The 17,432-nt window shown below is 50.7% G+C and overlaps 1 protein-coding gene across 1 annotated transcript in view; it reads right to left on the bottom strand.

Annotated features, from left to right (window-relative positions):
• KCNK2 (potassium two pore domain channel subfamily K member 2) overlaps positions 1 to 17,432 on the bottom strand; it is an 845,778-nt gene that overhangs the window by 149,910 nt on the left and 678,436 nt on the right. Inside the window, exon 4 of the mRNA XM_069608568.1 lies at positions 15,088 to 15,248. Within this exon, the coding sequence (XP_069464669.1) occupies positions 15,088 to 15,248 (161 nt within the window). The remainder of the gene's footprint in view (positions 1 to 15,087; positions 15,249 to 17,432) is intronic.

Raw genomic sequence — 17,432 nt, 5'->3', positions numbered from 1 at the left:
TATGGGAGTTGCAGTAAACAATTGCTCTGGGCAATTGGGGGTGAAAGGGGTAGGGTACTAGATGGAATTCGTACCCTAGTGCTGTAGCAAGGCTGTCTGTGAACCCTGGGGAAAGATGACGGGTCACGCAATGCACAGGCACCCCGAAAACAAAAAGTAACGTGCACGCAAACCCTCATAGACCACGTGTGTGGAAAAATGAACCCGCACTACACTGTGGCACCCAGAAACACAAAAATAAGCGTAGGTGTGTTACACGCAGCCTACAATGACCTCTGAAGGGGTACGCAACACACGGACAAGCACAGTTGGTAAATGCGTGCGCGACTCACTGTCTGCCTGGAAAAAGAACGTGAAAAAAATACGCGTGTGCGCGTTGGCAACACCCCCGCCAAAAGAAGAATTGTACGCTGTCTGAGGAGAAAGGACAAAAGAAGAAGTGAACGCTGTTTGAGGAAACAGGCCCAAACAAAAAATTAACACTGTCAGAGGTAACAGGGAGTACGAACTTGAAACGCTGTGAAGTAATCACGTGTGAACTGACAAGAAGTACAGAATTCACCCACTCGCTCTCCATGAAAAGCACGTACAAGGAAATGGGGTCCTACATGTACCTTTTAAAGCGGCCCACACGTACAGCGTCACTTACGCGTGTACGCGCTGAGGCCCTTTCCTCCAATTACACGAGCTGACATTCGGAAGTGCAGTTTTTGGACGTGTACGATGAACATGAACCCGTGTTGATGGAAATGCCCGCGCACGGCACGTCACTTACACGCATTCACACGCGGACGTGCAGTTTTTCATGCGCGCTGAACCACTATGCCAACATCACGAGGGAAACGCCCACGCAAGTCATGTCACAGAAGCGCTTACGCGCTAAGGGCCTTTGGTCCAATGAAACCGCATACGTGTGCTGACGCGATTACGCACAAAGTGCCTTTCCTCGAATTACACGCTGATGTGCAAGATTTTCACATGCCAAATCACTCCGTATCAAGCTGGCCACGCAACAACACATGGAAGACCACGCTCCTGCCCAGAAGGCCGAATTACTGCCGCCCAGAGTCCTGAGCACGCTCCCACCTGCCATCTGCTGCTGCCTGCCTGCCTGCTGCCCACGTGCCCTGGTATTTGGTGCCTGCACGTCAGCCAGGGTTCCAGTTGCTGTGTCCACCCCTGCTGGAACAGAAGACTCCCGACTGGGATACCATCGCTCCACAGCCCAACCCGAGGACCCAGTTGCCCACCCATGCCTGCCTCGGGGGTCACCATGTCGGGGCAAACACCATCTGAGAACACTGGCGACCCCCTGCCAGAGAGGCACAGGGCCACCAGCTTCAGTGTGAAGGAAGTTGGTGTCCTGGTGGAGCATGTCCTGGGGCAGTATGATGCCCTCTTCGGAACATCACGCGCCAACAAGGAAGGACGGGAGAGGATCTGGGACGACGTAGTGGTTGCCATCAACGCGGAGAAGGTGGCAACCCGCGACATCAAGCACGTCATTAAGCGCTGGGAGGACTTCAGGTCCAGGACCCTCCACAAGGCCAGGCGCCTCGCGGAGGAGGGCCGGGTCAGCATGAGTGACATCCAGATGAGGGTCCTGGAACATGTATGCCCAGCGCTCCACGCCCAGATCCTTCGGAGGAAGACCCGTCTGGAGTTGAGCGGTAAGTGGCCAAGCGTTGTGGTGTGAGACAGGGCATGTTGCAGTGTGCTGGTAGTCTGATACTTGCCTGTATGTATGACATGGGCGATGTATGGATGTGTGTGTGCAGGGACATAGTGTTCATGCATGTGAGACCAGTAATGTGCGAACCACATGGGTGGTGCATGAGTTCCAATGCAACATGGGGAGCTGTATGGCAAATGCATACATGAAAGCATGGCAGTGTCTGTTCTTGCACATGGTGGGGGTGTAAGGGATGGGTGCTGCTGTCATGTACATGTATGGTGCACATGTGTGTGTGTCTGCAAAGTGTGTCTGTGACTTTGATACGCCATGGATTCATGACACATGTCCGTGATGATGTCTACATTCACTCATGCAGTGCGGTCACCGTTGTATGCACTGTGTCTATCCAATGTGTCTGTGGTGTACAAGGCATGATGCATGACTCTCCAGTGATGTGTGTGCATGGGATCAGTGTGAGCCATGATGCATGTGAGTTTGAAGGCAACATTTGGATTAATAGAGGCCCTTGTACATGGATGCTGATGTTGATTGCAGGTGCCGTGCCTGTTTATGCATGTGTGTTGCGTGCATTCACCCATGTGTTGTGGAGGGACAGGATGGAAGGGACGTTAGACACTGCCACTCATGTATTATTGCTTCCTGTCTAGGCAAATATTGTACTGTACCCTGATGCTTGTGTTCTATGTCTCCCTCTACGAAGCATCAAGTGAAGAAGAGGGCAGAGACGGCGCTGTGGAGCCAATCGGCGGGGATGCCTCCACTGGGCGGCGACGCAAAGCCCAGCCACCCTCCCAGGACTTGCCATCATCCGGGAGCAAGGTGGCTGGTGCCGCGTCTGCCACTACGGCTGTGGCGGAAGGGCCGGGTGAGCCCCCACAGGGGCTTGCAATGGCAGAAGACGGTACAGAGACATCCAGGTTGGTGGTATCCACAGAGGAGGAGGAGCGCGCTCCAGAGCCGCACATGGGGCCTGGTGGGGCAAGCACCACTGGTGCAAGTGGTGTAGTCCAGGGCCAGGGTCAGGAGGCAGCATAGGTCACCGCCTAGGGGCCTGTGCATGTCCCTGTCCTTGACCCTGTGACTGCACCACCACACCATGCATCAGCAGGGATGCCCCATCCCAGGCCCGTCCACAGGTAGGGGAGAGTGCCATGTCATCTGCCTCTCTACTACCTGCGGACGAGGGGTCCAATGAACGTATGGCCTCCGTCCTGATTTGTGTCGAGTTGCGCCATCATGTACAGCAGCGTCGCAACGTGGCACTATTGGGAGGGGCCCTGGTTGGTGGGTTCCTACATGTGACGCACACTCTGGCGGACCTGTCATGATGCCTACCTCCAAGGAGCCGAGTCTGACCCAAGCAACCCCAGAGGCAGGCATCATTCCCCCCAGGGAAGTGCCAGCGGGCCCAAGCTGGGGCCCTTTGGACACAGTCCTGGCGCCTTAGGCGCCAGGCTCATGTTGGACCCCTGTCCTGGCACCTTAGGCGCCAGGCTCATAAAGCTAGACATGTGTTCAAGTGTTTGAATGTGCACTTACCTGATGCAGACCATGCTGCTACATCCAGGCCCTCTTGAGGCCTGAATGGAACTACTTTACCTGTGGGACTACTTTCCACCTGGGTGTGGTCGGGGAAGGATACATACCTGATCGGTGGAAGGATACATACCTGGAACTTCTTCCAAAGCTATTTAAACCACACCCGATCAGCAACTCTTGCTTCGCGTTGTTCTGCTCCTCGCAGCTGGACGCTCACCGTGTCAGCTCCTGCATCTGGACTTCAGCCACGCATGTCAGCATCCTGGGTCACCTACAAAGGGAGATAAGAGAGAATTGGAGAGAAAGAAGACCTTACCTGCTAAAGCTGTACCACAGAGACATTACACCGACGATCCTGAAAGGGAAGACATCATTTTTAAAAGCATTTCGTTTCGATCGCTGCAGCGCTGCATTTCACTCACCTTTCCTGGGCACCTCCATCTTCAGCAGCGATCATCCGGATCCGCAGCCACTTCCCAGTGCCTAGAGAGAAAAAGACAAGAACACAAGGTGAGAGAAGGAAGGGAATAGGAAAAGCTCAGTTTCCTTCTAAGACTTACCAGTTGGGTCATTCCCATTTCATTTCGGGTCCTGCCGCTTGCTGGCATTCCGGACCCTGGCCCATTAGGGGGAAAAGACATAAGCATTAGCGCTTGCTGCAATAAGACTATGAACATTATTATTAAGCTTGAACTTTTGAACTTGCAACAGAACTCTTACAGTGCCTTACCTGAATAGTCAAGCTTATTTGAACTTCCATCAAACCTCAATCCAGTGAAGTAACTGGGTTTAAACGCGCCCCTGCATCAGAAGCAGGATGGAGAATTCAGCCTTCCAGACCCTAAGGTGAGAATTCACGGGGAATCGTGGAAGGGTATAGTGGAGGGTTGGAAGGAAGTGGGAGGCTTGAGCATTATTCCGTCAGTAGGTAATACTCCCTTTTCACGCACAGGGGAATATTCCTACGAGCCAGAGAAGCCAGAGTAGAGGGGCCCTACCTGTCCATCTTCAGAGTCCTGCGCTTCACCATTGAAGAAGCATCAGCACTCGAAGCCAGACCTGCGCCTCCGTGGGAATCAGGTGAGCGTGACAGGACCTCTCCTCCTCTGTGGAGACTATGCGCCAGTCGTTCTGCCTGCCGTCTTCCGGCCCAGATTCCCCCAGGACCCCCTGTGGACCTGGCTTGACCAAGACGGCCAGCTTGGTGGAGATCCCATCCCTGCCACAGTCGGGAGTCAGCGGTCCAGCAGGGTTGGACACCACAACTGGAGACCAGCTGATGGAGGATGTGCAGGCATCATCGGACAGGGCACATGGACAGCAGCAGCAGCAGGAGCAGGCTCTAGGTGGGAGCAATGATGGCTCAGGGCCATCAACATCACGGGGGCAGGCATCGGCCAGAGGGCAGGAGAACCCTGGAATGGATGTGTCTTCCGTGTGGCTGCGGTTGGGCCAGCGTATAGGTGCGGAGCGGCGGCGGGCGGAATAGGCGCGGCTCACCATGGTCAGGGCGGAGTTCTCCATGCGTCGGGCGTTGAGGCGGGCAGAGTGCCTTGAGGCGACTCGCAGGGAGTTGGAACAGGCCATGAGTGCCTCCCTGAGAGACCTCGGGGCCAGGACAGAGGCCCGGCTCTAGCAAATAGACATGGAGTTCGATGATGCCCTGGCTGAAAACATCACTGAGTGAGCCGCAGGACTTGCCCGTCGCCATTGTAAATAGTTTATAGTGTTAGGTTTCCTTTTTTTTCTTTATTTTGGGGCTTTTGGACTATGCCCCACACTTTTGTAAATAGTTTTTTTGTTAGGTAGGTTATTAGATAGGTTTAATTTGTTTCGTTGGGCTCATGGACCATTGGAAATTTGATTGTACATAGTTGGACGTTAGATTGATTTTGATTTTGTACATGGATTAATGGATTTTTCTTTTGGACAATGGATTGTACATAGTTGGACAATGGATAATTTTGAATTTTTTCTTTTGATTTCACCATGGATCAATGGATAATTTCTTTACGTTTCCTTTGGATTTGCATTGGTGGAGGGAGAGTTTGGACTATTTTTCCTTTGGATTTCTTTGTATTGGTTATACTTTTCATTTACTCTTCTTTTGCACATGCTTTTCATTTCATGTTTGCTATTTTGTTATGCTTTCATTTTATTGATTTATTTTTGTGCATAATACATTTTCATATTTTAGTTCCATGTGTGGGATTTGCTCATTGGGTTAATGCATGTGAAAATGTGGGTTTACACAATCAATGCCAACGAGTGTGTGTGTGTGACGGAGATGTGTTGATGTACATAGTTGACTTTTGGTTTGTGTCTTGAGATGGGCATGTCAGTGTGGGTTTGATTGGGAAATCATTGCATCTCAGTAATGGGGTGGCGTGCTGTGGTATTTTGGTGTAGAAGTGGGCCATGATTGTGCATCTTTATTTCATGTAGGGGCGGGGGCATGAGTGGGGGCCTGCTGGCAGGTGCCCCTCACTGCTGGGGGGTGGAGATGCTGGGGGACATGAGTGGGACATGAATGTGGGCCTGCTGGCAGGTGCCCCTCACTGCTGGGGGGTGGAGGTGCTGGGGGACATGAGTGGGTGCCTGCTGGCAGGTGACCCGCACTGGTGGGGGGTCGGGGTGCTGGGGGACATGAGTGGGACATGAATGGGGGCCTGCTGGCAGGTGCCCCTCACTCCTGGGGGGTGGGGGTGCTGGGGACATGAGTGGGGCCTGCTGGCAGGTGCCCCTCACTGCTGGGGGCTGGGGGTGCTGGCGGACATGAGTGGGGGCCTGCTGGCAGGTGCCCCTCACTGCTGGGGGGTTGGGGGTGATGGGGGACATGAGTGGGACATTAGTGGGGGCCTGCTGGCAGGTGCCCGTCACTGCTGGGGGGTGGGGGTGCTGAGGGACATGAGTGGGGGCCTGCTGGCAGGTGACCCTCACTGCTGGGGGGTGGGGATGCTGGGGGACATGAGTGGGGGCCTGCTGGCAGGTGTCCCTCACTGCTGGGGGGTGGGGGTGCTCGGGGACATGAGTGGGGCCTGCTGGCAGGTGACCCTCACTGCTGGGGGGTGGGGGTGCTCAGGGACATGAGTGGGGGCCTGCTGGCAGGTGACCCTCACTGCTGGGGGGTGGGGATGCTGGGGGACATGAGCGGGACATGAGTGGGGGCCTGCTGGCAGGTGCCCCTGACTGCTGGGGGGTGGGGGTGCTGGGGGACATGAGTGGGGGCCTGCTGGCAGGTGCCCCTCACTGCTGGGGAGTGGGGGTGCTGGGGGACATGAGTTGGTGATCACTAGTGCAACGTGACACGTGGCCTGGCTGGGGGGCATGGCCATGGTGGATGGGCTGCCTGCGGGACATGTCCAGGGGTCCAGGGTAGTCCCCTGTGGTGTGGGCTGCCTGCAGGGGCCATGGAGGGGGTAGAGGGGACACATGGGAGGACCCACACTGCCAATTCACGTGTAGGACTCCCTGTGCACCACACTGGATACACATAACCCGCTCGACCGCAAATTCGCATGTGAAAGTTCCCGCGCACCTCAGTAACACACGTACCCCGCTCGCACAGGGCCAATCGTGTGTGAAAGTTCCTGCTCACCCCAGTAACACACGTACCCCGCTTGCACAGGGCCAATCGCGTTTGAAAGTTCCCGCACACCCCAGTATCACACGTACCCCGCTCGTACAGGGCCAATCGCGTGTGAAAGTACCCGTGCACCCCAGTGACACACGTTTCCTGCTCGCACAGGGCCAATCGCGTGTGAAAGTTCCCAAGCACCTCAGTAACCCACGTACCCCGCTCGCACAGGGCCAATCGCGTGTGAAAGTACCTGCGCACCCCAGTAACACACGTACCCCGCTCGCAAAGGGCCAATCGCGCCTGAAAGTTCCCAAGCACTCCAGTAACACACGTAACCCACTCTCACAGGGCCAATCGCGTGTGAAAGTACTCGCGCACCCAAGTAACACACGTACCCCGCTCGCACAGGGCCAATCACGTGTGAAGGTACCCACGCACCCCAGTAACACACATACCTCGCTCGCACAGGGCCAATCGGTGTGAAAGTTCCCATGCACCCCCTTAACACATGTACCACGCTCGCCCAGGGCCAATCGTGTGTGAAAGTACCCGTGCACCCCAGTAACACACGTACCCTGCTCGCACAGGGACAATCGCGTGTGAAAGTTTCCGCTCACCCCAGTAACACACGTACCCCACTCGCACAGGGACAATCGCGTGTGAAAGTACCCGCACACCCCAGTAACACACGTAGCCCGCTCGCACAGGGCCAATTACATGTGAAAGTTCCCGTGCACCCCAGTAACACACGTACCCCGCTCGCATTCCCAAAGCCTAAATAAAAAATAAACAAGATTTAAAACATATCACTTGCATAGATATGTTCACAAAACATAGTACAGGCATTCAGGATACTCAGCAAAATGGAAATGTCTGATTACGACCCACTATGAAAAAGGAACCCATGGGAATACAAATCTAACTGTAATCAAATCTCATAGGACATACCGCATTGTGGACACTGAAGACTGACTTAAAGGCCCAAGCGCAGTCAAGACATTTAAAGAGGTTCACAGGCCCATAACACTGGTGCTGTCTGAGCAGGGTGGGATCTACAAAGCTAGTATAGCCCCTGTCACTCTTGATAGTACGTGGCATGGTTACTCTTTTTGTAGCCCTCAAGATAGTTTGGACTACATCTACCATGATGCTTCACCACTGACTATGCTGGCTAGGGGGAATGGAAGTTGAAATCTAAAACATCTGGAGTGCCACAAAAAATTTTACCAGGATCTATATCATGTAAAGCTATTAAGATGTTTTTTTTACATAATTCCGTCTGGGTGTTCACAAAGAATTGGCAGAGGGTAAGGTGGTGCTGCCGGTAGCTTTGGAATATAGCATACTGGGCAATCTTTAGGTTATAAGAACCGATCTGAAAGTTATACTGGTTTGTAAAGCCCACAAAGGTTATACTGGTTTGTAAAGCCCACAGATTGTCAAATTAGAATTCTCATGAACCATTCCAAGGTCTTTAATTAATTATAGCTGTATAGACCTAGCTTGAGGGTGGCTCTAGGAGTAATGGGTCTGGAGAACTAGTTAAATGTCCAAGCACAGTGACAATTTTTAACTAGATATATGGGCCCATAACTCCAGGTGTTTCTTGAAGGTGAGGTCTATATCACGAATTGGGAATTAAAAATTGGGGAACAAGGTATTGGCAATAGAGGTGACTGCCTGGTAGGTTTGTAGGGAATTGGCTGGGGCATGTCAAGTCAGTGACATGAGGATTCCAGGTGAGGAAGAGAAAGGACTGAATTTAAAGTGCCAGCCAGCACAATGAATTCACCCTTTCCCCCACACAATATCCAAAAATCCAGCGTATAGGTGCGGAGCGGCGGCGGGCGGAATAGGCGCGGCTCACCATGGTCAGGGCGGAGTTCTCCATGCGTCGGGCGTTGAGGCGGGCAGAGTGCCTTGAGGCGACTCGCAGGGAGTTGGAACAGGCCATGAGTGCCTCCCTGAGAGACCTCGGGGCCAGGACAGAGGCCCGCCTCCAGCAAATAGACATGGAGTTCGATGATGCCCTGGCTGAAAACATCACTGAGTGAGCCGCAGGACTTGCCCGTCGCCATTGTAAATAGTTTATAGTGTTAGGTTTCCTTTTTTTTCTTTATTTTGGGGCTTTTGGACTATGCCCCACACTTTTGTAAATAGTTTTTTTGTTAGGTAGGTTATTAGATAGGTTTAATTTGTTTCGTTGGGCTCATGGACCATTGGAAATTTGATTGTACATAGTTGGACGTTAGATTGATTTTGATTTTGTACATGGATTAATGGATTTTTCTTTTGGACAATGGATTGTACATAGTTGGACAATGGATCATTTTGAATTTTTTCTTTTGATTTCACCATGGATCAATGGATAATTTCTTTACGTTTCCTTTGGATTTGCATTGGTGGAGGGAGAGTTTGGACTATTTTTCCTTTGGATTTCTTTGTATTGGTTATACTTTTCATTTACTCTTCTTTTGCACATGCTTTTCATTTCATGTTTGCTATTTTGTTATGCTTTCATTTTATTGATTTATTTTTGTGCATAATACATTTTCATATTTTAGTTCCATGTGTGGGATTTGCTCATTGGGTTAATGCATGTGAAAATGTGGGTTTACACAATCAATGCCAACGAGTGTGTGTGTGTGACGGAGATGTGTTGATGTACATAGTTGACTTTTGGTTTGTGTCTTGAGATGGGCATGTCAGTGTGGGTTTGATTGGGAAATCATTGCATCTCAGTAATGGGGTGGCGTGCTGTGGTATTTTGGTGTAGAAGTGGGCCATGATTGTGCATCTTTATTTCATGTAGGGGCGGGGACATGAGTGGGGGCCTGCTGGCAGGTGCCCCTCACTGCTGGGGGGTGGGGATGCTGGGGGACATGAGTGGGACATGAATGTGGGCCTGCTGGCAGGTGCCCCTCACTGCTGGGGGGTGGAGGTGCTGGGGGACATGAGTGGGTGCCTGCTGGCAGGTGACCCTCACTGGTGGGGGGTGGGGGTGCTGGGGGACATGAGTGGGACATGAATGGGGGCCTGCTGGCAGGTGCCCCTCACTCCTGGGGGGTGGGGGTGCTGGGGACATGAGTGGGGCCTGCTGGCAGGTGCCCCTCACTGCTGGGGGCTGGGGGTGCTGGCGGACATGAGTGGGGGCCTGCTGGCAGGTGCCCCTCACTGCTGGGGGGTTGGGGGTGATGGGGGACATGAGTGGGACATTAGTGGGGGCCTGCTGGCAGGTGCCCGTCACTGCTGGGGGGTGGGGGTGCTGAGGGACATGAGTGGGGGCCTGCTGGCAGGTGACCCTCACTGCTGGGGGGTGGGGATGCTGGGGGACATGAGTGGGGGCCTGCTGGCAGGTGTCCCTCACTGCTGGGGGGTGGGGGTTCTCGGGGACATGAGTGGGGCCTGCTGGCAGGTGACCCTCACTGCTGGGGGGTGGGGGTGCTCAGGGACATGAGTGGGGGCCTGCTGGCAGGTGACCCTCACTGCTGGGGGGTGGGGATGATGGGGGACATGAGCGGGACATGAGTGGGGGCCTGCTGGCAGGTGCCCCTGACTGCTGGGGGGTGGGGGTGCTGGGGGACATGAGTGGGGGCCTGCTGGCAGGTGCCCCTCACTGCTGGGGAGTGGGGGTGCTGGGGGACATGAGTTGGTGATCACTAGTGCAACGTGACACGTGGCCTGGCTGGGGGGCATGGCCATGGTGGATGGGCTGCCTGCGGGACATGTCCAGGGGTGCAGGGTAGTCCCCTGTGGTGTGGGCTGCCTGCAGGGGCCATGGAGGGGGTAGAGGGGACACATGGGAGGACCCACACTGCCAATTCACGTGTAGGACTCCCTGTGCACCACACTGGATACACATAACCCGCTCGACCGCAAATTCGCATGTGAAAGTTCCCGCGCACCCCAGTAACACACGTACCCCGCTCGCACAGGGCCAATCGTGTGTGAAAGTTCCTGCTCACCCCAGTAACACACGTACCCCGCTTGCACAGGGCCAATCGCGTGTGAAAGTTCCCGCACACCCCAGTATCACACGTACCCCACTCGTACAGGGCCAATCACGTGTGAAAGTACCCGTGCACCCCAGTGACACACGTTTCCTGCTCGCACAGGGCCAATCGCGTGTGAAAGTTCCCAAGCACCTCAGTAACCCACGTACCCCGCTCGCACAGGGCCAATCGCGTGTGAAAGTACCTGCGCACCCCAGTAACACACGTACCCCGCTCGCAAAGGGCCAATCGCGCCTGAAAGTTCCCAAGCACTCCAGTAACACACGTAACCCACTCTCACAGGGCCAATCGCGTGTGAAAGTACTCGCGCACCCAAGTAACACACGTACCCCGCTCGCACAGGGCCAATCACGTGTGAAGGTACCCACGCACCCCAGTAACACACATACCTCGCTCGCACAGGGCCAATCGGTGTGAAAGTTCCCATGCACCCCCTTTCCACATGTACCACGCTCGCCCAGGGCCAATCGTGTGTGAAAGTACCCGTGCACCCCAGTAACACACGTACCCTGCTCGCACAGGGACAATCGCGTGTGAAAGTTTCTGCTCACCCCAGTAACACACGTACCCCACTCGCACAGGGACAATCGCGTGTGAAAGTACCCGCACACCCCAGTAACACACGTAGCCCGCTCGCACAGGGCCAATTACATGTGAAAGTTCCCGTGCACCCCAGTAACACACGTACCCCGCTCGCACAGGGCCAATCGCGTCTGAAAGTACCAGCGCACCCCAGTAACACACATATCCCGCTCGCACAGGGCCAATCATGTGTGAAAGTTCCTGCCCACCCCAGTAACACACGTACCCCGCTCGCACAGGGACAATCGCGTGTGAAAGTTCCCATGGTTCGGGGCCTGTGCGCCATGTACAGGATTTGTGCGCTGTGCATGGTGCACGGGGAGGGGTTGGGGGCGTAACTGGCGCTGCTGCAGGGTCACTGCGCCACTCTGCGCCACGGCTGGTTTTGGAGGCTAAAATCCATGAATACGCTGTGCGCGGAAATGGATTTTAGCTCACGCGGCTGGTGCAGAAAGTCACACGTGCACACTGTGCACCAGCCGCGTGCGCCACTTGTGCGCTGAATTCTATGAATTTCCCTATACATTAATAAATATCTTATTGATACACACCAGCCTGATTCCTGGTCTATTCTGACAAGGGGTGTTTATGGGAGTTGGGTGCGAGACGGGTTGGAGGTCTACTCAAATACAAGAAACTTTGGTTTATTAAAAATAAAAAGCGCTTTATTTTACGCCACATTAATTGTCGGGGAAGGAGTCCCTGGCTGGAGTGTGCCGTGTAATAAAACTGTGAAAGGACCATTATACTCTATTGCAGCCCCTGCAATGGTGGATAAAGGCCATTAGCACCCCTGGTTCCCAAAGCAGGAACCCATGTTGCTAAACAAAATATATTTCTTCCTACAGACCATGGAAAGAGAAGGTGGCGCTCCGTACAGAGCCCCTCTTCCCTTTCCATGGCAGCCTACAGCGGTGAAGTTAGAACCATATGACCATATTACCATGAGCAAATATTTTTCCCTTTCAAACCTATTCTACTTTCGAATAACTTTACCACATAACCAGTCTCAGGTGAACATGGCATCTTTACACCATTTTCCGTCCCTTGCGGTAATGGCCAGTAGCCAGATTGTCTGGGTCATGACCTTATACCATGACCTGGACAATCTGGCCACTGCCCATGGCCACAGACGATACCTCAGTTACCAAAGGTATATCACTATTTTTTGTACCTAGATTATGACACTTGTCAAAAAATAAAACACAGGCACATTTGCAAAACCATGCTTTAAGGTCCTTACCAATGTGCCTTACACGAGTTTGCTTAAAATCCGTCCGTGTTTTATTTTTTTCAAAAGTGTCAAAATGTATGTACATACAATAGTCATATAACTTACCCCCCACTTGACAAAATACATTCAGACTTTACACAAACATTGAAGTTTGGGTTTATAATCTTTCTGAAAACATTTGTCGACATTCATCAAACGGCAACAAAGTTATAAGCCATCTAAAAATGTTGAGACCCCCATCTAATTTAGCCCCTGTCTTGAGAAAACTCTACTAAACTTTTACAAAGATATGTATATCTAGATTTAAAATTGTTTTGCAAACTTTTGTGCATATTAGTCAAATGGCACCACATTTATAAGCCTTTGCAATATTTTGGACCCCCCATCTAAATTTGTTCCCTCTTGACAAAACAGCTTCATGCTTTCGAAAACCATTCAGGATCAAGTCTAGAATAAAATTCCCAAATTTCATGCAGTTTCATTCAGAAGCGCCAAAGTTATAAGCCATCCAAGAACTGCTTTTCACCAACTCTGTAATGCAGAAATAGGCATAGATGTCCCTGAACATCTAAAGTCTTCGTAAACATCACAGTACTGTACCTGGACAACAGGACTGTTCGCTGAAATTGGGGGTGAAAACCACCCATTTTTTGGCTTCTTATGGTCATATCCCATCCATCCTAATCAACCCTCACCTCCCCAGAGACTGTTTGATAGGTTTGACAAGTGCAATGTTGTGTTTTTTTATATGTTTCTACCACGATGTCCGCGGACACCGGCGGATGTCCGCGAACCCACTATGGCAGGCGTTTCCAAAAATCTGCAGACATCACAGCACCGTCTGGGACTAATCAGATGCCTGTCCACGGATGGGGAAATGGGTCCACGAAGCAGAGTCAGATATCACAAATTTTCTTGGACCTACTTATTGGTCATTTTAAAAAAACTACTCGAAAGATTTACACCAAATTTACAAATGCACGCTTTCGGGACCAAGCCACTGCTCCTGGGGTAAATTTGGTGAAAATCAGTAAAGCAGTTTGGTCTGTAGGCCTGTGCAATTTTTTTCCATTATGCCACCCCAAAAGTGCTCTTCCTATGAGTTGAGCAACTTAACTATAACTACACAGCCGCTACCATAATATGACAAGGGTGAGTTGATGACCCACAGGCAGGTGCTTGCATTTGTATAGCAAATTGGTTGCCTGTCTTTAGGACATTGTAAAATGTCCTGAACGAGGAGTGTCAGTCTGTAAAACATTGAACAGAACCAATTCCCGTTTTTTTCAAACAGTTTTTTAAAGCTGGAGGGTGGTGCTCAGCCCTAAACTCGTCCTTTTGAATTATATGCACACACCTGATGAGACAAATCAGAGACAGCAAGTAAGGTATTGCATCCAATAACAGCACACTGCTTGTAGCCAGGCCTTGATGTATGCTATGATATGGCAGGAAGGCACTGCATACATGCTGCTGCATAAACCTACTGTACCTTCACACAGAATGCATTATGTAAATATTAGCATTTGCTACCCTTCTAGCTGCTCGCTTCCAGGACGAATATGCTAGCATCTTGTCTAGCAAAGATCTGGCAAAGATGCGTGCCTGGATGCATATGAACCCACTTTCAGTCCAAGCCACCACAAGTATTGTAGACAGATGATGCACATGTAGACATGATGAGCCCTGCTGAATGATAGGGAGACAAGTGGCAAAATGAAAGAGCTTCATGCAGCTTTTCTAAACAAGCCTCTGGGAGATATTGCAGTCATAATAGTGGAGATACGTGAGGTGATAAGTGGTTATAAAATGGATTTCGGGTGAGGAAAAAGAGCAGTATGGGCCTCGTTCCAAGTTTGGTGGTATTCCGGTGGTAAATCCACTTGTATATTCAAATAAAATTACCCTTAACGACAATTGGACCGGCAGAATTACTGCTGGATTACAAGTGGTGGTCTGGCAGTGATCGTTCACATTTATAGAGTCCATGGGGATTTCGCTGGTAATTCTGCCAGCGCTAATTCCACCGATTTGGCAGCTTTTTGGGAGTAAGGCAGCAGAATTACCTCCAGCCGTTTGCTGGACGTTTCTCCTCTGTTTCACCACCAAAGTTATAGTATGGCGGTGCAGTAATGCAGCGATAAGACAGTTGTAACAGAGCTCTTACCGCCGTTATTTAACACAACGCCGTACTTGTAATGAGGCGCTCTCTTTAAATGTCACAGTCAAGTACAATCATCTCTAAATTAAAGATTACACAATTATGATAGTTTAAAGTTTGGATAACATTTTCTTTTAATTAGGGGACAGTAAAAACCTTCTGTCAGTCCTCCTAGTATAAACATAATGTAAATTGGTACATCGCACGTAAGCCCTCCTAGGTATGCATTGTTTCTTCATGCTGATTGCTATACAGTATGCAACACGTAACCTCCATACTTACAACAAACATATCTTCTACTCTGGCAATTCCTTTTCCAAATATAGTACCTAGTTGGTCTCCAACGCCAGCCAACAGAAAGCCAAACAGCGGAATTCCCAGTAACGCATAGATGATGCAGAAGATTTTCCCCCCTTCTGTACGCGGTGATACATTCCCAAAGCCTAAATAAAAAATAAACAAGATTTAAAACATATCACTTGCATAGATATGTTCACAAAACATAGTACAGGCATTCAGGATACTCAGCAAAATGGAAATGTCTGATTACGACCCACTATGAAAAAGGAACCCATGGGAATACAAATCTAACTGTAATCAAATCTCATAGGACATACCGCATTGTGGACACTGAAGACTGACTTAAAGGCCCAAGCGCAGTCAAGACATTTAAAGAGGTTCACAGGCCCATAACACTGGTGCTGTCTGAGCAGGGTGGGATCTACAAAGCTAGTATAGCCCCTGTCACTCTTGATAGTACGTGGCATGGTTACTCTTTTTGTAGCCCTCAAGATAGTTTGGACTACATCTACCATGATGCTTCACCACTGACTATGCTGGCTAGGGGGAATGGAAGTTGAATTCTAAAACATCTGGAGTGCCACAAAATTTTTTACCAGGATCTGTATCATGTAAAGCTATTAAGATGTTTTTTTTACATAATTCCGTCTGGGTGTTCACAAAGAATTGGCAGAGGGTAAGGTGGTGCTGCCGGTAGCTTTGGAATATAGCATACTGGGCAATCTTTAGGTTATAAGAACCGATCTGAAAGTTATACTGGTTTGTAAAGCCCACAAAGGTTATACTGGTTTGTAAAGCCCACAGATTGTCAAATTAGAATTCTCATGAACCATTCCAAGGTCTTTAATTAATTATAGCTGTATAGACCTAGCTTGAGGGTGGCTCTAGGAGTAATGGGTCTGGAGAACTAGTTAAATGTCCAAGCACAGTGACAATTTTTAACTAGATATATGGGCCCATAACTCCAGGTGTTGCTTGAAGGTGAGGTCTATATCACGAATTGGGAATTAAAAATTGGGGAACAAGGTATTGGCAATAGAGGTGACTGCCTGGTAGGTTTGTAGGGAATTGGCTGGGGCATGTCAAGTCAGTGACATGAGGATTCCAGGTGAGGAAGAGAAAGGACTGAATTTAAAGTGCCAGCCAGCACAATGAATTCACCCTTTCCCCCACACAATATCCAAAAATCAAAATAGTGGACACACCCCGCTAGGGAATGAGACCAGGATATGTATTGCAAGTGGAACAAAGTTTGTTTATATTGAATAGTTTGTGCATGCAGAGAACTGTGCTGCCCAGAGAGCGCTCTGCTAATCATTACATGGGCAGCACATTATAAAAGAAAACCGCGTCACTAATGACGCTATGCTATAGGTGCACAGCTCTCCAATACAATTGGTGAGACACAATGATACATTATACAATCATAAGAGATGACCATGCCGGATTGGCTGTTGATTGGGTGTTGATCCCTCAGCACGTGGGTCAGTTGGGCTCATCTCCGTGGGGTGAAGGTCATGCTGGTAAAGCGCTACATTTCTGGCTGTCTAAGCTAAAAAACAGGATTTGAGGGCATGAGACAAATGGCAAGCATAAAACTTTGACTTGAATGGGGTTGCTTCTCGGAGTTCACTGACAAGTTATATATGCATTCTACCCTCTACACCCGGATACCCATAAACCGAGTGCCCCAGACCAAAGTGCTTGCCTTGGGGTTTTTTGATCTTACCTAATGCCACATGATACGAGTAGACATGTGTTATGTTTAGGGAGAATATATTGGTGTCTGGGATTAGGGCTATGGTGGGTGTCCTCATTTGGTCACTGCGAGGGGTTATATTTGTATCTGGATGAAACAGCAGAAGGGCATGGTCGTGGTGGACGGTGGCTTGGCGGGGTGGGGGTCGAGTGGGCACAGGCAGGTTATTGGAGATGAATGGGTTCTTAGGCTGGTGGCTGCTGTGGTCTCACACAGTGCAGGGGAGGTCATCTTCCCATGGGTGATAGTAATGGTTGCAACAAGGAATGGCTGGACTTCTGTGAAAACAGGACTTGTGCAGAGCTGGCAGGAGGTGGGGATGGCCTGGGCTGTTCATTCGAGGCACTTGGCAGGCGAGAGACAGGTTTCTAGACATCATTTTCGGGCCTAGTGAAAAATGGCATCTGGTGTGTCACAAAATGGAGTGTCTGAGCTTCAATAAGGCTTGGTTATGTGTTTTCCTTTTGTTAGTACTTAGAGGGTGATTAGTACAGACTACACACAGGAGAGAGGGGGGACGTCTCCCCCCTCTGGCATAAGTGAGATCCGTCCATGCTGGAATGGCGAG

Source organism: Ambystoma mexicanum, chromosome 4q, assembly GCF_040938575.1.
Source record: "Ambystoma mexicanum isolate Mex_15411 chromosome 4q, UKY_AmexF1_1, whole genome shotgun sequence".
NCBI lineage: Eukaryota > Metazoa > Chordata > Amphibia > Caudata > Ambystomatidae > Ambystoma > Ambystoma mexicanum.
This window is presented reverse-complemented; position numbering and strand designations above follow the sequence as displayed.